Below are 21,956 nucleotides of genomic sequence, written 5' to 3'. Positions count from 1 at the left end.
GAATGTCATGATATATGTTGTAGAATTGTAAAGTCTAAGTTTATGTACACTATGAATCAAGTGATGAAGCATTCTTGAGTTTTAAGGTTGTATGTGTTGAGGAAATACTTTTTACCTACCATTTTAAGCTTGTAACAAGTTCTTGCAACTTCAAATCATGTAGTCTTGTTATCTGAAACAAACAATTTGTATATAAATTGGTATCTTTTTCAACTATTTGCTTTAATGTATGTTGTGTGCTTTCTTGACTAATTGGAAAGCATTATATGGGAATTGTAGGCTCTAGATTATCTAGGTAGCCAGGTATGAGTTGTGGAATACAGAGGACGCGAGAATTAGCACAAATGCATGCCAATCTCGCATGTAATTGATTCTTTGTCCGAGAATGATGATTCAAATTTTAAGGCGGGCATTGGTAGATACAACGTAAAGAGTCATTACAAGAAATAAACAAAAATAAATTGGAAAGGAAGTTCATAACAGCAAATAAAACTAACAAGGATGTTCGTCTTAGTAAAATGTCAATGTATGTGTATTATGAATACTTCTGTGGTACCATGAGCGTTAATATCATCAGAGTGCTCAATAACTTAAATGACCTGGACCGCTGGAATAAAAGGTTCAAAAAGCCATTATTTTAAGCCAAATGGGTCTCAATGCCATTTTCTGGAAAAAAAAGACCCCGGCTGTCACTTCAAAACATGACTTAAAGTTGCATTTTGATTTTTGTGAGGGAAAAACGACTTGAAGTTGCGTTTTCAACTGAAAACACAAAACGAAGTTGCGCTTTGAAATGACAGTTAGGGCCATTTTTTCACAAAATGACGATAGAGGTCTTTTGCCGTTAAATAGTGACACTTGGAGTCAACACCCGACGGCTGGAGGCCTGGAGCCTAGACTAACAGGGAATTTTAATTCATTGAAATTTTTGATAATAAAATCAAGTAGAATGCCCCTATATTTTAACATCACGTAGTTAGCTCCCAGATTTTATCATACAAGGTAGAGCATATATAAAAGTTTTTTCACTAAGATTTTCACCTGAATACTAGTGGCTTGTTGTAACTAAACTAAACTATAGTAACATCTCAAGGAATAAAAACATGTCGAAGAAAAAACTTATAGCAATAACATTCTAGAATAATAATGAAATTAAGTAATAAAATAAACTAAAGCACCCTTAAACAACAACGAAACTACATATAACAATATAATTTCGAATTTTCTCATCTTCCTTAGCGTCTCACTCTTTGAAATCCTTCGTCATTCGGTTCTTCCTTCTTTTTTGGTTTGTGCAATTTTGATTGGCCGCATTTTCTTTTTTCTCATAAAAACCAAATTGAAGATGTTTTGCAATATAATTAATAAGATGTTTCATATATCTTTGGTTAGATAATAGAATGTACGTGGAGCTTTCAGTGTATGACAAAAATCAATTCTAACATTTGTTCTAGATGGAACTTTATATACCAAATTTCTATTTTCCCACTCAAATGTATATCAGATTTCACTCCTGATGCATAAATGTTCTGTTACATTGACAAATTACTTTGATAGGGATTGGTTGATTCATATCAAGAGGTGCATTTAAGTTTCTTTGTTATAGTGGTGCTATCAAATGAATTTTTAGTGTTAAGTTCACCACTACTAACAAATGTATAATATTGTTTTTGATCAATACTTCCTAGGCTAGCACACTGCAACATAGTGGCGAATAATATCGAGATTACTCCATATATTCTTCAACCGACAAACCTAGTTCGTGTTTATGTTTTTATATACTTTAATCTGGAAAATTATATTTACCGTTGAACAACATAAATATTTACCATTGGAAAATTCTTCAATGGTAATTATTTATCGTTGCACAACATAAATAAGCCATGTCCATCTTGATCAGAATGATCAATATTAAAATGCTAACACATAAAACAAAATTTTCATTTTCAAATTATGTAATTTTTTACGGAGTTTGTTGTTTTTCCTCAAAATCTAATACTCTTCTTTAATTTGAAAAACTAGTTGATCACTCAAAGTTAATGAAGTAATAGAGACTTACCATATATTCATTTCATTCAATTCTCACTTTCTGTCTCAAATGAGGTTTACCCCTAAACAAGGCTTGAAGCTCAGTGACTACTGCTAACTTAGATTTACCTTTGTGAAACCCTTTGTACAGCTCTTTGATCATATTTTTATTTTTTTTCAATTTTTTTTAAACGGAGAGATCTTAACAGAAAAACTGCATGATCAAACTTTGTATAAGTACATTCCTTCTTTGTTGTCGACCCTTGTTCTATCATATTTCATATCTGAATAATGTTCCCTCCCCCATTTTTCTGTTGAATGCCCGCAGCTTAATGTCTCCTTCTACAAATGTCTAATACAAGGACTCAATTGCACTATACGGTGCGACTTCGGTTCTGACTCTGGCTCCGGCTTCCTTGAGAACGATGCAAAAGTTGAAAACACACTGAATCTTTCTAAGCACTTCCGAAATGATTTTTTCTCCAACCAAAACCATCACTACCGCACCCGCTATCACCGCTCCTTCTCCAACCGAAACCATCATCACTGCGCCCGCAACCACCACTGTTCCTTCTCCAACCAAAACCATCACCACCGCGCCCGCTATCAGCTCTCACCGCCGCCACCACCACTGATTTGTCTTCTCCTTGAAAATGATGAAAAAGTTTCTTGTTTATCCATGAGAATAAAATGATGAAAAAGTTTCTTGTTTGTCCATGAGAAAAAAATGATGAAAAAGTTTCTTGTTTGTCTATTAGAAGAATAAGAAGAGTAACTAAGAAGGAGAAAGGAGAAAGGAGAAAAGTTTCAGAGAGAACGAGAGTTATGTGAGACCAGAGATAAGACTTTGAAGCGGTGGATATTTGAATTGTGTTGGTTTTAGATTGTTCTGTACACACATTCTTATATGCTAATTTATTTGCATGTTTCACTCAAATGGTTTAATGCAAAATAGGAGTATGTAAAAATAAATGACTGTAAAAGAGAGGCGTCACCCACGTGTAAATGACTGTAGACTGCGGCTAGAGTTTGCAGTTAGGCCTAGATGAACACAGCTTGCTAGCATTTCATGAAAATTTTCTTGGCAAATATAGCCAACAAATATATCTTGGCCCAATTTGAAGATCTTCAAGTACTATAATCACTGTTGGTCTGACTCTACATTTAACTCATGTCCTTATTTTCATATTTCTTACAAATACAATCCCATTTGTCAAGATCATCATATATTGTTTTAACACCAAGCAATTTCCCCAAAAACTTATTATAGGTCACTTCCAGACAATAACCATTTCCGAACTTTAAACAAATTTTCTCACCAAGATGATCACCATTTTTCAAACGAAAACGAAGTGAAAGACGCTAGAAATAAAATGCATGTCAAAAATGGGTATGATACATGGGAAAAGAGAACTTAGCGATCTAAAGACAACGGAATGAGACACAAAACTAACCATATCATCGGATAAGACATCGTGCTCTGTGACAAACTTCACAAATTTCTCAAGTACCAAACCAGATGACTCCATCACTAGGTCAAAAAACAATCACTAAATCAGTAATCAGAAATGAGCTATAAACAATACAGCAGATTAAAGACCAAAGAATACCTGATAGTCGACACAATCCTCAAGAACGCTTGAGACACCGGTGAAGAAGAAAATGAGAAAGAAACTACTTAACTCACTGAGGCAACTGTTACCAAACACCTAAATTAATGGAACGATTAATGTCATGATACACCGTTACTTTGTTTTAAAATTAAATGAGTTAATGGGCCGTTTATGGACTATAATTAAGTTTGGACTATAAAATGTAACGATAAACGTAAATTGATCACAGAAAAGTACAAGAAATGAGGAAGAACAGAACTGTTTCACAAGAGAAAACAGAATGAATACAATGAACTCCAAAGTTACTCTCCCATCTCTCCAACTCAGTATTAATAGCTATTCTCTAGTCTGCACTCTCCCCTAACTGTTTGAACTACCAGTAACTGACTAACAGAATTTCCTAACTAATCAGACTTCCCGCCCTTGACATTTGCCCTTCCTTAAAACCAAGCTTGTCCTCAAGCTTGAAACTGAGGAAACTGAACTCTTATGAAACTACAATCCTCCCATGATGCTTCCGAACTGTCCAAATTCTTCCATTTAATCAACCATTGCTTAACATCCTTCCCTCCCCTTTCAACCTGTCTTCTTTGCATCACTTTCTCAGGTTCTAATATCAGCACCTCCTCTTTATCATAATCTGGTAAATCTCCCACTGTAATAGGAGTGTTTCCCACAAACTTCTTGAGTAATGACACATGAAATACTGGATGAATCTTCGAGTGAGGTGGTAACTTTAATTTGTAAGCGACTTCTCCTATCTTCTCCTCCACTTGAAATGGTCCAAAGAACCTAGCTGATAATTTGAAAGAGATTCTCCCCACTACAGATTGTTGCCTATAAGGTTGCAACTTGAGAAATACCCAATCACCTTGCTTGAATGCTCTTTCTGTTCTCTTTTGATCAGCATAGTACTTCATTCTTTGCTGTGCTTTCACTAAATTTTCCTGCAATTGCTTCATAACACTCTCCCTTTGCACCAATAAATCTTGAGCTGCTGGAATAATCATGTCTTGTAGTGTTCCCAGATTCAAAGGAACTGGTTTTGTTCCATATAATGCTTTATATGGAGTAATGCCCAAACTAGCATGGAAGCTTGTATTGTACCAATACTCAGCTAAACTCAACAACTTCTTCCAACTAGCAGGCCTGTCACCAGAAAAACACCTGAGATATGCCTCCAAACATTGGTTTAAACGTTCAGTCTGACCATCACTCTGGGGGTGGTATGCAGATGTAAAATTCAATGTAACCCCCAGCTTCTCAAACAAAGATTTCCAAAACACACTGGTAAATATCTTATCTCTGTCACATACTATTGTGTCTGGCAATCCATGCAGCTTAAAGATGTTATCCAAAAATATAGAAGCTACCATTTCAGCTGTGAAAGGATGACTTAATGGAATGAAATGTCCATATTTTGAAAGTCAATCAATCACCACTAATATTGTATCTGCCCCTTCTGATATTGGAAGTTTCTCTACAAAATCCATAGAAATATGTCTCCATGTACTATTTGGAATTTGTAGTGGCTGCAGTAGTCCAGGAGACATGAGATGCTCATTTTTGTATCTCTGACAGATCTCACATTTTTTAATCCATTCCACCACATCTTGTTTCATCTTTGGCCAGTAAAATAACATTTGTATACGCTGTAAACATGCTGTTTGTCCTGAATGACCACCCAAGGCAGAATTATGTAAGGCTTCAATGACTTTACTCCTGACACTGCCTCCCTTTCCCAAATAGATTTTGTTTTTCCTCTTTAATATCCCTTGGACAAACTGATACTCTGAATTGTCATCAGGTGCTAATACTAACTTTGACATCAACTGCTGGCACTCTTCATCCCCTTCATAACTTTCCCCCAACTGCTGTAGCCACACAGGCTGGACCTCAGAAATTGCAGCTACATTAACTTCTGCAGACTGATCACTTATTACTCTGGATAGTGCATCTGCTGCTATGTTCTCACTCCCTCTTTTGTATTGTATTTCATAGTCCATACCAAGCATCTTTGATAACCACCTGTATTGCAAAGAAATATGCAAAGGCTGTTCCAGTAGATACTTTAATGACTGATGATCAGTTTTGATGACAAAGTGATGCCCCACCAGATAATGTCTCCATTTGGTGACAGCAAGTACTAAAGCCAGTAACTCTTTTTCATAAACTGAACACCCTTTATTTTTCTTGTTAAAAGCTTTACTCAAATAGGAAATAGGCCTTCCTTTTTGCATCAGCACAGCTCCCATCCCTGTGGCACAAGCATCTGTTTCTACTACAAAAAGGACTTCAAAATCTGGCATTGCCAATACTGGAGCCTCACACAACTTTGTTTTTAATGTCTGGAATGCTTCTGTAGCTTCTTGCCCCCACTGAAAATTATCTTTTTTTAACAAATCAGTCAAAGGTCTGGTGAGAATTCCATAACCTTTAATAAACCTTCTGTAATATCCAGATAATCCCAAAAACCCCCTCAATGTTTTGACTGAATCTGGAATAGGCCACTTCACAATACTGTCTATTTTTGCAGGGTCCATACTAACTCCATTTCCAGAAATTAAATGACCCAAATTCTCCACTGAATCTACTGCAAAGCTACATTTTGACATTTTAGCATATAACTGGTTTTCTTGTAACAATGCCAATACTGTTGCTAAATGCTTTTCATGATCTTCCAAATTAGCACTATAAACCAGTATATCATCAAAGAAAACCAATACAAATTTCCTCAACATGTGCTTAAAAACTTGATTCATTAATCCTTGAAATGTTGCAGGAGCATTAGTTAAACCAAATGGCATAACCACAAATTCAAAATGCCCATGATGGGTCTGAAATGCAGTTTTGAATGTGTCTGTGGGCTTCACCAGTATTTGATGGTATCCTGATCTTAAGTTAAGCTTAGAAAATAATTTTGCCCCAGCAATTCATCTAGTAACTCATCAATATTTGGGATAGGAAATTTATCCTTAATTGTGAGTTTATTCAAATGTCTGCAATCTACACAAAATCTCCAAGTATCATCTTTTTTCCTTACCAAAATCACAGGAGAAGCAAATGGACTGTTGCTTGGTCTGATGGTTCCACTCTCTAACATTTGCTGCACTTGAGCTTCAATCTCTGTCTTCTGTGAATGTGGATATCTGTATGGTTTCATCTTGAATGGAACTGATCCTTCTAATAATGGTATTTCATGATCCACATTCCTGTTAGGAGGTAGTCCCACTGGTACTTCAAAAACTCTTGAAAACTGCTGTAATATCTCATTGATTTTTCCAGGATACTCCTTGATATTTTCTGCAACACACACATTCTCCCTTAATGCCTGTTGAGCCAGTTTCTTATTCATCACTTGCAATTCTTTCCCTCTAACTAATTGTATGGTTGCTGACTCCACCCTTCCATTTAACAACATCTGATCTCCATTTTCTGAATCTGCATTTAACTTCAGATATAGCTTCTTAAAATCAAACATTATAGGACTGAACTGCTCCAACCAATCCACTCCTATAATCATGTCCCAACCAGCAATATCTATGACCCTCAAATCAAATTCAAATTCATATTGTTGAATTCTCCACTTCACTCTAGGAACATAAAAAGAACTGACTACAGTCCTCCCATCTGCTAATTTGACAGTAACTGGACTGCAATCCTGCTTCAGTAAACCAATTCTTGTTACTACAGTACTGTCAATAAAACTAAGAGAACTACCTGTATCAGTTAACATCTGTACTCTATTGCCTTGAATAGTTCCCTCCAGAGTGATAGTTTTCCTTGCCATTTTTTCTGACAAGGCATTCAATGATACCTCTGCCACAGTACCCTCTCCTCCTTCCTCTATCATTTCTTCCAATTCATCTTTCTCTCCCTATTCTAACAGCATAAATGTATACTGCTGGTTTTTGCATTGATGCCCTTGACTAAACTTTTCCCCACACTTGTAACACAGGTGATTATTCTTTCTGTACTGAAACTCTTCAGGTGAGATCTTCTTGAAATTATCTTTAATACTCCCCTCCTTCTTTTCTTCTGTCAACTTTGCATTTCCCTTCTTTTCACTGGAATTCCATTTTACATTGATGTTGCTAATAGTCTTCTTGACCTCATGCTTTCTCACCATTACTTCAATGGTCTGTTCTTGATATTGAGCCACCTCAATTGCATCCAACAGACTCTTTGGTTTCATTAAACGTACCATTGGTTTCAACTCAGCTTTTAATCCAGATATGAAACTTGAGATGAAATATTTTTCATCTAATTATGGATTTCTACAGATCAGTACAGATTTAAGCTCTTCAAACTTTTCCACATACTCCAGTACAGATCCTGCCTGAATCAACTTATTAAATTCCTCTTGTTCATCTATACCCCCTTTTTTCCCAAATCTCTTAGTAATTGCTTCACAAAAATCATCCCAAGAAACATTTCCCATCCCCAACTTAAAACTCTGAAACCAAACCTCAGCCTTACCATCAAGAAACATTTCTACATAATCAATTCTGTGAATATCACTTACCAAATTAAGAGTGAAGAATTTGTTACACTTCCTAATCCAATTTCTTGGATCCTCCCCCTGAAATGAAGTAAGTTCAATCTTGGGCTGCTGCAACCCTCCTCTGCTTCCCTTATCCTTTACTCCTCTGTCATTTGATCCAGATTTTTCACCATCTTTGTGATTTGATCCTCCACCCCCCATTCTCTCTCCCGGATTAGGTAACAGTGGTGATCTATCCACAAACATCTCTCCATCTCTTGAAACCACTCTCTCTAACCCTTTGTTCTTAAGAAATCCATTCATATGATTCTTGATTCGATCATCCATTTTCTCAGTATATGACTCAATTTTAGCATCACATTTTGTTACTAACGAGACCAATTGATCAATTCTTCCTATCAACTTATTCTCCATTGAATTACTGCTAGCTTTGATCAAACGATGACATGAACTGATCTCATTGAGCCTGCTATCCAAATCTTTCCACTGATCCTCAGATATGCGAGAACGCGTAGTCGACGCCATGACAGGTGAGCTTTGAACCGCTCTGATACCACTTGTAACGATAAACGTAAATTGATCACAGAAAAGTACAAGAAATGAGGAAGAACAGAACTGTTTCACAAGAGAAAACAGAATGAATACAATGAACTCTCCAACTCAGTATTAATAGCTATTCTCTAGTCTGCACTCTCCCCTAACTGTTTGAACTATCAGTAACCGACTAACAGAATTTCCTAACTAATCAGACTTCCCGCCCTTGACATAAAACTTAAACAAATAAGCCCAAATCATATGAAGCATGCTCAGCCCGCAAATAAAATTTCTCAAATTTTTTTTTGAAACTAAAATTTCTTAATTATTATTTTCAGTACTTATTAACAGATTGGTTTAATAAAATAATAAAAAATAAAAATATTCAACAAAGCACCATGCGAAAAGTCACTACACAAAAATGGGAAAAAAAATCAAAATATTAAAATCTTAAATGTATAAAAGATCATAATATTAAATTATGATTAATTAAATTGATTTATTTTAATTTGAATTCGGTATTCAATTAACCGAAACGAGAGTATAAAGGGGAAGGTAATGAATTGAAGCAATAATAATAATGTTATTCCGACTAAAAACCTAGCCCCACTGTGGTTTAGTTGGCCATATAAAAAAGGCTTAATTATACATTTGCCCTTGAAGTATGATCATGTATACACATTAATCCTTGAAGAAAAAAAGCATACACATCAACCCTTGATATATTGAATATGTATATTTTGGCCCTTGCCTCTTCAAAAAATTAATAAATCGGTTGACCAGGACATCATAGTTGAAGGTAATCTTGGGAGTAAAATTTGGCATATACATATTATGACGATAATTGTACAAATATCATTACTTGGATAACAAAACATACTGTAATCTTGAAACCCTATCGGAGCTTAAATATTATGTGTTTATTTGGGTTGGGTAGGTCTGTAAAAGCCTAATCTACTGAAATATTTCAACGTATGGCTTTTTTAATAAAAAAAATATACACCACATAAATTTTATTCTATTTTAAATGAATTTGAAACTTGAAATATTTTATATTTTAAATATTTTAAAGCCTAATCTACTGAAATATTTTAATTTAATTTTATATTTTTATTAAATAAACTAATTTTAAATAAAAAAAATAAAGTTAATTACATATAAGTTAATTGTATATGTATACTAATATTATGGGGCTGGAAATTTGGGACCCTCAATTTAGCTTCTGCCGAGATTACCCTAGCTGTGATGTCCTGGTCAATTGTGTTTTTGAAGAGGCAAGGGCCTGAATGTACACATTCAATACATCAAGGGTTGATGTGTATAATTTTTTTTTTTTTAAGGGTTTATGTGTACACATGATCATACTTTAAGGTCCAATGTATAATTAAGCCTATAAAAAAAAGGCGGCCTGGCTGGTTGTAAACCTCTCGATCTCTGTCTATCTCTTATCCATATTTATATATCACTTGATCATCCATCTGTCTCATTTCTCCCCATCTTCTATATTACATATGGTACCATAATCTCTCCCAAAGGTCTGATTCCATACATTCTTACCAGACATACTTGTATACATGAATGTCCCTTGTATAATCCTATATGTGTAGATAGCAGGAACATGTCTTGTCTGCTGCCACAGTTCAAGTGTTCATTTTCCATTCACTTGAGACCCCTTCTTCACCAAACTTCCACTCAACCTTGTAAGTTTAAGTTTATGTTTCCGCATGTTTATCTTTTTGCTGTTTGCATGTTTTTTGGTGAAACTGGATTTTTTGTGAGTGTTTGTAGATATTATGGTTAAGGAATGATCATCTGAGTTTTGAAATGAATGCATTGTTGATCATTCTTCACCAATTAATCCCGATTCCGGTTTTTAGAACACTGGTCGTTAGTGTAAATGTTTGGTGAAATTCAAGATTAAAGTTTGGTGATTTTGGTTTAGTCAATTAGATTGGGTTTATCATTGAGCTCATGCAAATGGATTAGTTATTCACATATTAAGCGATTTAGATTTTAAAAGTTTTATATGATAAATAAGGTTCAAGTAGTGTGGCAGGGCCTTTGAAGGGTATAACTAAATTAAATAAAAATCTGAATTTGAATAAACGGGATGAATTAGGCCTTTGATGGAGGGGAAGGGAGTTTTATCAAGAAGATTTGGAATGTGATATAAGAACACTGGGAATAAGAATGGCTTCTGATCAGTTCAAATATACGATGTGCCATAATGCTTTTTAGCAAAAACTGTATTAAAGAGTTAAATTTGAAATTTTTGGTGAGCAACCTTTTCTTGAAGTAGATAGAAAACTAGAAGTTTTTGTTCTTTTTAGAAGCCTGGGCTACGAATAAAGATTGCTACTTGGAATTTGCTTGTCTACGGTGTTTATATATTTGATGCTTTCCCTCCCTCTTAAATCAATTAAGAATAAATGGTAAAGGAGAGAGAGTTTAATAGAGCTGGAGATAACCTGCTTTAGATTGCATCTTAAGTTTGTTCAACCTGAAATTGTATTGAGAACCTAAACAAGTCACCGGAGCCATAATTGACCTTTTTGCTTGTTTATTTCTGTGTGGTTTTCCAGTAAAAGACAGAGAGCCTTTCTACTTTCGAGCACAGTGCTCAGCAACAGTAACAACGGTACTTGATATACCATCTTTAGAAGCTCATTCAAATCCAGTTGCAGCTAACAGACCATGGTCACCGTCGACATCAACTGCAGTGCTCGATCTGGAAAAGCTACACTTAGCTTCTTTAGGAATCCATTCTGATTTTGCCGCCACAAACAGGCCATGGACATACGTTAGTGATATAGACCCTGCCCTCGAGGTCAGTTATTCTGTACATTTATATTTTTGAACTTGTTTTCAGTCGGATTCGGTCAGGGGGATAGGAAGAGGAAAAGGGAAACAGAGGGCTTTGACCCTTGGCCCCCTTTGTTCCATATCTCTTTTGTCCTGAAATTATAGTATTAGAGCTCCACTTTATTCATCTTCTCTGCATGACTACGAACTTTTGTTAAGAGTGAAGAACATCCTTATCTTTTACAAACAGTGCTGCCAGTATATTATTTGGATGCAATTAGCAAATCGTCATTAGTCTATAAATTATTATTCCAAAAGCCATACAATTTGTTTACTCTGTTGCCTCAAAGTTCTTTAACATGGGTTGTATTATATAACCTCGTCCTTTAAGAAGTTCATTCATGTGTGCGCGTGCATGTGAGTGTGTGTAGCACCACTTTCTTTATTGTATCAGGGGAAGAAGAAAGCTTTTTTCTTATATCCTAATGCATAATCTGATTGGCTTATATAATTTTAAACAGAAACTAGATCACAATGGTCACGGTTTCTTTCAACAAGCAGAATCTGTTTGACGTCTGCCAGTAGTAATAAGATTAATAGATTCCCAAAATTTAACTTGATGTATAAAGCTATCTGCTGTGATAATATTTTCTGGCCAGAATACAATATGATGTAGTCATATCTCCGTCGTTTTATTTTTGGTTTCTTTCTCTTCAGTCATATGGTTAAGTACTGGATAAGATATATCTATACATATGAACAGGCATCTTTTGGAGCATCTTTGCCTACAAAAACTTCTCTTACAAGTAAAGAGGCTGTTATAGCTGCTGCAGCTTTGGAAGCAGTTGCTCTAGCAAGGGAAGCTGCAAAGACTGCTAAAGATGCAGTGATGATGGTTAACCATATAAACTCAACAACATCATATATAAAGGCCTTAGCTGAAAGGCCTCAGCCTCAATTAAGACAGACAGTAGACACGATGGTAGTAGGAGAGTCAGAAGTAGCTCAATCGGAGTGTGTATCTGATGTCGTGGAGCCAACAGCTGAAGAAGCAGAACTTCTGCAGGCAGAACTTGTAAAAAGTATAGCTGTGAGATCGAGGCGTCAACCACAACGGAAAGCCAGACGAGCAAGAGCAGCTAAGAATACTTCAGCCACTGTAGTTTCTGTAAAATCTGGTTCCAGTAGCCAAAAAAGGCGTGGTTCACGAGAGATAGACCACTCTGACCCACTGCGGTATTTAAGACAAACAAGTACTTCTTCCATACTTCTCACTGCAACTGAAGAACGTGAGTTGTCAAAAGGAATTCAGGTTTATCTCAACTCCTTAAACTTTGATACATTGTTCAAGACAATAACTTTTTCTTATCAGTTATCACGGTTGATCCACCAACATCGCAATCTGATAATGCTGTTTTCATATAGTGCTCTCCAGATTTCCTTATTTCTTTTAACATGAAAATATTAAAAAACAGGAATTAAATGCTTACCAAATTTCAACTATTTTTTCAGATGCAATTCCTGAATTGCCATAATAAATCTAGATAGGTGGCGAGCTGGTTTCTTTAGCTTGTTCTGCAGCAAAATTCCAAATTTACAATCTTTACCCGGTTCATCTCTTTAACAAGAAGACAGACACCATCAATAAAGTTACATTCATATTTATGCTATACAGTGATTCCACAATTATAGGAAGCCAGGTGCTCTCAACATATTTTACACCCTCTGTAATTAAAATAGGTATTTAAATAGAATTCTCTCATTTTTTACGAGTTTTAAATGGTTATGATTTTGATGAAGTAAAAGATGAAGAATATATGATTAAACCACTGTTTGGGTTAAATAGATGGATGCAATTTTTATGATAGTCTCAATGTATTTAACTCAATAAAGAGTTAACTACACTTTTCTCCCATTTACCTAGCTTTCTCAAGGAATCTGCTCTCCCATTTACCTAGCTTTCTCAAGGAATCTGCACTTGTTCCGAATTTTTTAAGCTTGTCTAGTTCTAGTTCCAAGTGGATTTTAGTTGAAAATGATAGGGCTACAAAACTTTACTTATTCTTTTGGTTTTGTGCCAAATTATTTTTATTAGTTTCTGCAAAAGAGTATTCGTCTCATTTTAATGCAATCATTTTCATAGAATGATATACTAGAGACGAAACACAAAATATGACCTTATAAGCATGAAGTCAGGAATAAATGTCGGAGATTTGCATTTTTATACAGACTTCGAGATGATGTCATGTCTTTCCAATTAGTTTAGCATGACAGTTAAAGTATTATGCATATATTTGCATAAGCAGTTAATCCTCCTATCTTCCGCATATTACAGGTTCTGTTAAGATTGGAAAAAATTTACAAGGAGCTTAGTGAACGTTATGGGGGTGAGCCTAGTTTCATGCAGTGGGCTCTTGCAGCTGGTGTGGATCAAACTACCTTGAGGAGACAAATAAACTATGGAACCTTCTGCAAGGATAAAATGATCATGAGTAATGTGCGGCTTGTTGTTTCAATTGCCAAAAAGTATGTCGGAACTGGAATGAATTTCCAAGATCTTGTTCAGGTACCAACCTGTTATGAAAATTTACATTTATGTTTTTCCGTCCATATAATGGAAAGTACATTGTTGATTTTTGTCTGGAAGTAATTCCAGTGAACTTAATTGTTGAAGTGGTTTCTTTTGTCTTTCTCTCTTACTAATTTGATCCCCGTGGTAACCTGCTTAAAACCTTTAGGAAGGTTGTCGAGGGCTTGTAAGAGGAGCAGAGAAGTTTGATGCTTCAAAGGGGTTTAAATTCTCAACCTATGCTCACTGGTGGATAAAACAATCAGTTCGAAAGTTTCTCTCTGATCAATCTAGAACTATACGTTTACCTGTAAGACATTACAAGAATCACTGAGTTAGTTTGTTATCTGCTCTATTGATATACTTTTGACAGTTTGACCTTTGAAATTCTTATTTTTTGTTCAACAGTTCCACATGGTTGATGCAACCTTTAAGGTGAAGGAAGCCAGAAAGAATCTGTACAATGCAAATGGAAGAAAAGCTAGTAATGAAGAAATTGCAGAGGCAACTGGACTCTCTATGAGGAGACTGTCTGCTGTCTTGCTAGTACCTAAAGCTCCACGATCTCTTGACCAGAACATCGGGTTCAGCCTAAATCTTAAACCTTCTGTGCGTCCCAACTATTTTCACTGGTGCTGCAACGATATTCTTTTTCCAATCTCATCAGCTAAACTTGTTTTCTTTCATCCTTCCTTACTAGGAAATAACTGCAGACCCTGAAGCAGAAACGTCGGAAGAGTTATTAATCAAGCAATCTATGAGACAGGACCTCGAGAAGGTACTGAACTCACTGAAGCCACGAGAGAAACAAGTGGTTATATGTCGTTTTGGACTAGATGATGGGAGGATGAAGACATTGCAAGAGATTGGCGAACTTATGGGGGTAAGCAGAGAAAGAATACGACAAATTGAGTTGTGTGCGTTTAGAAAGTTGAAGAATAAGAGAAGAACAAAACGTTTGCACCAATATCAGCTTGCATGAATTCCCACCCATATCTTGTGTATATCAAAAATCATACTAGAGGAACACTCAAATCCCAATAACCTACCTTCGACGTGGAGGCTTCCATGGCTGTATTTCAGATCACAGAATGGAAACAAACACACGATTATATATATATCTACACATTTTTTTTTTAACTTTCAACAGAATTGTAGAATCTTGTGTATAGAAACAAAAAATATTTGAATTAGAGCACTGTCAAATTCTGTACATGGAAACCTTAATGCTCAACCAACATGTTACAGTTCAATTATGGTTAAAGGTTGCTTTTAGCGAAATCTTGTTATTTTCCTCAAAAAAAGACTTGTTTTTTTCCAGCTTCTAGCTTGCTAATCCGTATCTTAACAGTTGCATAATTTCATTAGATATTGCTCCAGAAAAGATAAATCAATAAACATTGCATACTTGACCTGCAGGATGTCTGTTATGCAGAATCTTGTGTGCAGAAACAAATAAGTCTTGAATACACTGAATGCCAAACCTAGATCCCCCGAGAAAACAATCCTAGATCCGTCCCTGAATATTTGTTATGGTTTAAAGGTTGGCTTTTACCAAAAGCTTGTAATTTCACTTTTGGCATGATTGATATCATTGATTATTGATTTATTCTTAACAAAACAGACGAATGAATCAAAATTAGCTACAAGTAGAAATTTATGCAGACACACATAACCAAGGAACAGAAAGAATAGATAGTACAGATACCCATGAGTAACATCAAATCTCTCTTGCAACTAAATAAAGTTTTCAATAAAAAGAAAAAGAAGCAAGGATTGTAAAAAAACCCAATTAATTGGCTAATATAAATATATCTTGGCATTGGTGTCAGGTGCGTGCATGTGTGTGTATGAGTAGTGCTAGGGCCTAGGTGCACATAATTGTGTACAGAAAATTTGTACATAATGATGTGGTAAGTGATGTGGTGGGTTTTAATTGGGGTGGTTGGTGTAAATGCGGGGGGCATCCAATTAAAATCCGCCATATGTCATTATGTACATGTTTTTGTACACAATTATGTGCACCAATCATTTTCCGTGTAACAAAAAGTAAAGCGGAGTTGCCGCGAAGCTTCGGCTGACTGATCAATTTGAAACTGAATAGAAGTCTGTGCTGACAAAAATATGATCCTCAATATTATCTTAAATATCTTAAACTATGCATGGTTTGTATGAATTTGGAGTACTTTAATAATATTTACATGAAATTACAACAACAATAAAAGATATCAATTTTTTTTAGTTAGAAAATTGCTCACGAATATTCTCCTAGCCTTCTGATTTTCTAGTTCCTAAATTCGAGCACTCCAATTGAAGTTCGGTATATTGAGGTCACACAGCTTCATATAATTTAATAATTTATTTCATTTTCAATCAAGTTATTTTTATTATTTTACAGTTGATATTTGATTAGTGTCAAATTTGTTAACTCAGTCATCATTTACCTTTACTAATATAAAATAAGGATAAATTATCAAATTCATCTTAAAAATCGTTCAGTAATATAAGTAGATTGAGATCTCACTCGACTCACTCAAATGGATATAAGTGATATCAAATATGCTGTCGTTAAATTTATTCAAATATTTAATGAAAAAATATAACGATTAAGCTATGACGTTAACCAAACGGTCCGTTAATATTATAAGTAATCCTGATTCCGGCTACACTTAGGCCAAAAGATGTTCGAATCACAATATTTTCCTGGTAGAATACAAATGAATTGAAAATCATAAAGACTCGATAAGTTTATGCACATCTCGGTCTATAATTAACTGGCTAGACTACACTAAAATAAATAAAATATGGCAACCGTGGTTGTCAATAACTTGTAATAATTATGAGGAACGCGGCAACTCGCATCGCTATGGTTATGGTGGTGGCTACCCGCTACACCTCCGGCAACAAAACCGGCACCACCGCGACCTCCTCCACCAACACCTCTACGGCCACCACGAATACCTCCGCCACCACCACCGCGACCTCCTCCACCAACACCTCTACGGCCACCACGAATACCTCCGCCACCACCACCGCGACCTCCTCCTCCACCACCGCCGCGACCTCCACCACCACCGGGTTTTTTAACTATCGCCACATCCTTTTCTTGTATTTGTGTTTCATGTTTTACCACAAATCCCTTGTGTAAAACTTGTTCCTCGTTCCATGCTAAAAAGACATCAATGCATGCAAATAGATTCAATTAAGATTAACACAAATAAAAGTACAAAAACAAGATCATTATATTAAAGATCATTATATTATACGTGTGCATAGTGCATGTACCTGGATTCGATAGCATTGGTGAAGAATAATAACGTGATGCATTAAGATTTTGGAGTTGCAGTAAGAAGAGCAAAATCACTAATAATACTAATAACGATCTCATACTGAAACATTTGAGATTAGTTTCTCGCATTGTACCTGATGTATCTTAAATTTACAATACAAACTAACCTAGAATAACTGCGAAGATTATGCCGCGTCGAAATAGAGTATATGTTTCAGTTAGGCAAAGATAAGAAAGGGAGTACATGTTCCCTTCTGCAACACTTCTTCAAACCTCTATTAATTAATTAATAAAGTAATAAGAATATCTCTGACCCTCTTTAAAAAAATATATATCTCTGACCCTATTTTAGTAAATCATACCATAAATAATAGATAATCATATTATAAATAATATTCACTCGTTTATGTTTTCTAGTCGAGAAGCCGCGCGTTGCGGCGGTTTATAAAAATTATATTAATGATTCAATATTAATATTTGTAGAATAAAATAATTTTATGACTGTTTATAAAAAGTATATTAATGTTTCAAAGTTAAGATTTGTAGAATAAAATAAATTTATATTATAAAAATTTTAATGTAATATCAATACTAATATATAAAATTGCAAAATTGGACTATAATTCATGGTGAAAAAATAAAAATAAATTTATACACGTAATTAACAATTTAAAGCATGACGAATCTTAATTTATTTATTTTTTTTGAAAAGTAATCATGTTCTTACATAGTCACCTTCCTCCAATTTTTTTGGATTGATTGTGCACAAAAACATCTAACTTAAATATAACTACCCTCTTAAAAGTTGCTTGAACGGAGCAAACAGATAATGCATGAATAATTTTTTCATGTATACAAAGTAAATGATATAAAAATTAACAACAACAAACATGTCCGATGAACAAAACAAATATTATAAAAGAATAACCAACAAACATACATCACTAATAGTTAATTTATTGACATCAACCATCAATATCATGTCAAGACTATATTCTTTTCTCGTGTTTAGATTTGTCGACTCCAATATAACGGTCTATAACTACATTTGCTTGCAACAACCTTTATCGTATAAAGAGTCTTCACTTATCGTTGCAGAAGAACGACACCTCCGAGTTAAAAATCGAGCAAGAATAAGGTATTTCTAATTTTTGATATTTTTCATTCAAAAATTTCAGAAAATTAGAAAAATAGAACGGAGCGATGTGAGAGGCGCCACCTACACGCCGCTCGCTTCTCCTTTAAAAATCGAGTAAGAGAACTATCAGGTAGGTTTGTGGTATTGAGAGAGGAGTTGTGTTTAGATGATCCAAAACCCTATGATCTATACGGGTATTTATAGGTGTAGAGAGACTTGTTTGCTACTCTTTCTCATAATTAAATAATCTGAACAAAATCAGATTAAAATTTTCAAGCTATTATATTCCATAAATAATCTGTCTTTCCCATAATTAAATAATCTGAAACAAAATCAGATTAAAACTTTCAAGCTACTTTATTCCATAAATAATCTATAACAAAATCAGATTCTGAAATTTGCTTATAATATACCTGAAACTAAAAAAGGTAGTTCTAATTTTTTGATATTTTTCATCCAAAAATTCCAGAAAATTAGAAAAATAGAACCCAAAAATTCCAGAAAATTAGAAAAATAGAACGGAGCGATGTGAGAGGCGCCACCTACACGCCCCCCGAAATAGAGTATATGTTTCAGTTAGGCAAAGATAAGAAAGGGAGTACATGTTCCCTTCTGCAACACTTCTTCAAACCTCTATTAATTAATTAATAAAGTAATAAGAATATCTCTGACCCTCTTTAAAAAAATATATATCTCTGACCCTATTTTAGTAAATCATACCATAAATAATAGATAATCATATTATAAATAATATTCACTCGTTTATGTTTTCTAGTCGAGAAGCCGCGCGTTGCGGCGGTTTATAAAAATTATATTAATAATTCAATATTAATATTTGTAGAATAAAATAATTTTATGACTGTTTATAAAAAGTATATTAATGTTTCAAAGTTAAGATTTGTAGAATAAAATAAATTTATATTATAAAAATTTTAATGTAATATCAATACTAATATATAAAATTGCAAAATTGGACTATAATTCATGGTGAAAAAATAAAAATAAATTTATACACGTAATTAACAATTTAAAGCATGACGAATCTTAATTTATTTATTTTTTTTGAAAAGTAATCATGTTCTTACATAGTCACCTTCCTCCAATTTTTTTGGATTGATTGTGCACAAAAACATCTAACTTAAATATAACTACCCTCTTAAAAGTTGCTTGAACGGAGTAAACAGATAATGCATGAATAATTTTTTCATGTATACAAAGTAAATGATATAAAAATTAACAACAACAAACATGTCCGATGAACAAAACAAATATTATAAAAGAATAACCAACAAACATACATCACTAATAGTTAATTTATTGACATCAACCATCAATATCATGTCAAGACTATATTCTTTTCTCGTGTTTAGATTTGTCGACTCCAATATAACGGTCTATAACTACATTTGCTTGCAACAACCTTTATCGTATAAAGAGTCTTCACTTATCGTTGCAGAAGAACGACACCTCCGAGTTAAAAATCGAGCAAGAATAAGGTATTTCTAATTTTTGATATTTTTCATTCAAAAATTTCAGAAAATTAGAAAAATAGAACGGAGCGATGTGAGAGGCGCCACCTACACGCCGCTCGCTTCTCCTTTAAAAATCGAGTAAGAGAACTATCAGGTAGGTTTGTGGTATTGAGAGAGGAGGTTGTGTTTAGATGATCCAAAACCCTATGATCTATACGGGTATTTATAGGTGTAGAGAGACTTGTTTGCTACTCTTTCTCATAATTAAATAATCTGAACAAAATCAGATTAAAATTTTCAAGCTATTATATTCCATAAATAATCTGTCTTTCCCATAATTAAATAATCTGAAACAAAATCAGATTAAAACTTTCAAGCTACTTTATTCCATAAATAATCTATAACAAAATCAGATTCTGAAATTTGCTTATAATATACCTGAAACTAAAAAAGGTAGTTCTAATTTTTTGATATTTTTCATCCAAAAATTCCAGAAAATTAGAAAAATAGAACCCAAAAATTCCAGAAAATTAGAAAAATAGAACGGAGCGATGTGAGAGGCGCCACCTACACGCCCCCCGCTTCTCCTTTATATAAGTATATTGATTTTGAGGTCCTTTTTCCATATTATTTTTTAATTATTTTTTTGGATAAAAATTTAAACGTCAAATTTTTGTTTAGAGATTTTTTTTTTAAAAAAATAGTATGAAATTGAACTCGCAAGAGACCACCCCATATCTCATTCCTAATGTATTATAGTTATTTTTAAATATATATTAATCATTTATATTATGGTTCTCTTAATGTTATAAAAAAATATTTATTTCCTTTTTAGTTTTAATATATGATTATTCTAATTTTTTTTCGACCTGACATATGATTATAGTATTTTTATTTTATTTTGTATATTTAGGAATGATAATAATTTATTTAAAATATATTTTATTCTTTTGAATATAATTTCAATTCGAGATCTTAGGTATTTGTAATATTATATTTAAGCTAATGTTATCTTCTTTTTTGAAAGCAAAAGGACTTTCATTAATGGGATAAATCATTGGATACAATCTCTGCCAAATAGTTAGGAGCAGACGAGAAAACAATGAAGTAATTTAAAAAACAGCATTCTAGCTAAGCTATGTGCCACCTGGTTGCTTGCTTCCTTAACACACACAGTAAGGAGTTCCTGTAACAACAATTTGCACCGCTCAATCACGTGCCCTACCTCCAGGAGATTGTTGCTGTCACCATCCAGAGCTCTAAATTTCAACAAAGAATCTGTGAGGAGCTGATTGCAGAAGTCACTACAGTAACTGCTTGCAGAAGGACAATCGAAAAAAAGATGTAACAAAGTGTTCAATATCAGCATTACACATTGGACAAGTGATGGGAAGAGTCACACCCTTGTTTCTGAGTCTAATGCGCTCCATCCACCTGATTGAATACTCCTCGAGTTACCAGCAAAATGATTATGCCATTCTCTATATCCTGTGTTCATACTATTCTTTCATCAACTTGACGTTGAGGCTCACACGTAACCAGAATAGCCTTAGCATCGCCATCGCTAAATAACTCTCTAAGCTAATGTTATCTTAACTAGTTATATAATTTATTAATATATTTATTATACAGCTATTAGTTAGTTTTGCCCGATCACAAAAGTTGTCGTACCATATTAATACCAAACATCTGAATCTTCAGGACGTGTAACTGTGATTCCATTAATTAGTTGCGTCCATTTGTTAACAGGACTCTCTACTCCAAGCAATTGTTTGTTTTATGTTGATTGAATCATCCCGGTACATAAATTAGGTCCATAAATAAAATCTCTATATACTTCATCCTGAAGAAGTACACCATTAAAACATCTTTACCTACCAAAAGTTCAATAAAAAAGATCTTAATGTTAGTACTCATCATATTGAGTAACCTCATATACACCTTCTCATTCCAGCAGGATTGTGTGTAGCTTTGTGGTATTCTGTGTACTGTCCTAAAGCTTCTTAG

At 34.2% G+C, this 21,956-nt stretch overlaps 2 protein-coding genes across 2 annotated transcripts; one reads left to right on the top strand and one right to left on the bottom strand.

Moving 5' to 3' along the window:
* The first annotated feature begins 10,110 nt into the window (after positions 1–10,110).
* Positions 10,111–15,331, top strand: LOC108196736 (RNA polymerase sigma factor sigB). The gene is made up of 7 exons (XM_017364157.2): positions 10,111–10,379; positions 11,262–11,506; positions 12,245–12,793; positions 13,817–14,047; positions 14,220–14,360; positions 14,459–14,659; positions 14,751–15,331. Exons 1-7 carry the CDS (start codon positions 10,298–10,300, stop codon positions 15,030–15,032), a joined length of 1,731 nt encoding a protein of 576 aa, XP_017219646.1. The 5' UTR covers positions 10,111–10,297; the 3' UTR covers positions 15,033–15,331.
* A 1,507-nt stretch (positions 15,332–16,838) lies between these two features.
* On the bottom strand, positions 16,839–17,468 carry LOC135147946 (uncharacterized). The gene is made up of 2 exons (XM_064082015.1): positions 17,336–17,468; positions 16,839–17,218 (listed from the first exon to the last, which is right to left on the bottom strand). The coding sequence occupies exons 1-2, from the start codon at positions 17,466–17,468 to the stop codon at positions 16,839–16,841; spliced, it is 513 nt and encodes a 170-aa protein (XP_063938085.1).
* Between the last annotated feature and the right edge of the window lie 4,488 nt (positions 17,469–21,956).

This window comes from Daucus carota, chromosome 7 (genome assembly GCF_001625215.2).
Source record: "Daucus carota subsp. sativus chromosome 7, DH1 v3.0, whole genome shotgun sequence".
NCBI lineage: Eukaryota > Viridiplantae > Streptophyta > Magnoliopsida > Apiales > Apiaceae > Daucus > Daucus carota.
The sequence above is the reverse complement of the archived record's forward strand: the minus strand, read 5'-3'. Positions and strand labels throughout refer to the sequence as shown.

Bases quoted from the DNA above. Each gene is read 5' to 3' on its own strand.
- LOC108196736 (XM_017364157.2), top strand. From the start codon at position 10,298: ATGTCTTGTCTGCTGCCACAGTTCAAGTGTTCATTTTCCATTCACTTG. The intron at 11,507-12,244 runs GTCAGTTATTCT...ACATATGAACAG, and splicing joins ATATAGACCCTGCCCTCGAG to GCATCTTTTGGAGCATCTTT. The intron at 14,660-14,750 runs GTGCGTCCCAAC...CTTCCTTACTAG, and splicing joins GCCTAAATCTTAAACCTTCT to GAAATAACTGCAGACCCTGA.
- LOC135147946 (XM_064082015.1), bottom strand. From the start codon at position 17,468: ATGCGAGAAACTAATCTCAAATGTTTCAGTATGAGATCGTTATTAGTA. The intron at 17,219-17,335 runs GTACATGCACTA...ATGTCTTTTTAG, and splicing joins ACCAATGCTATCGAATCCAG to CATGGAACGAGGAACAAGTT.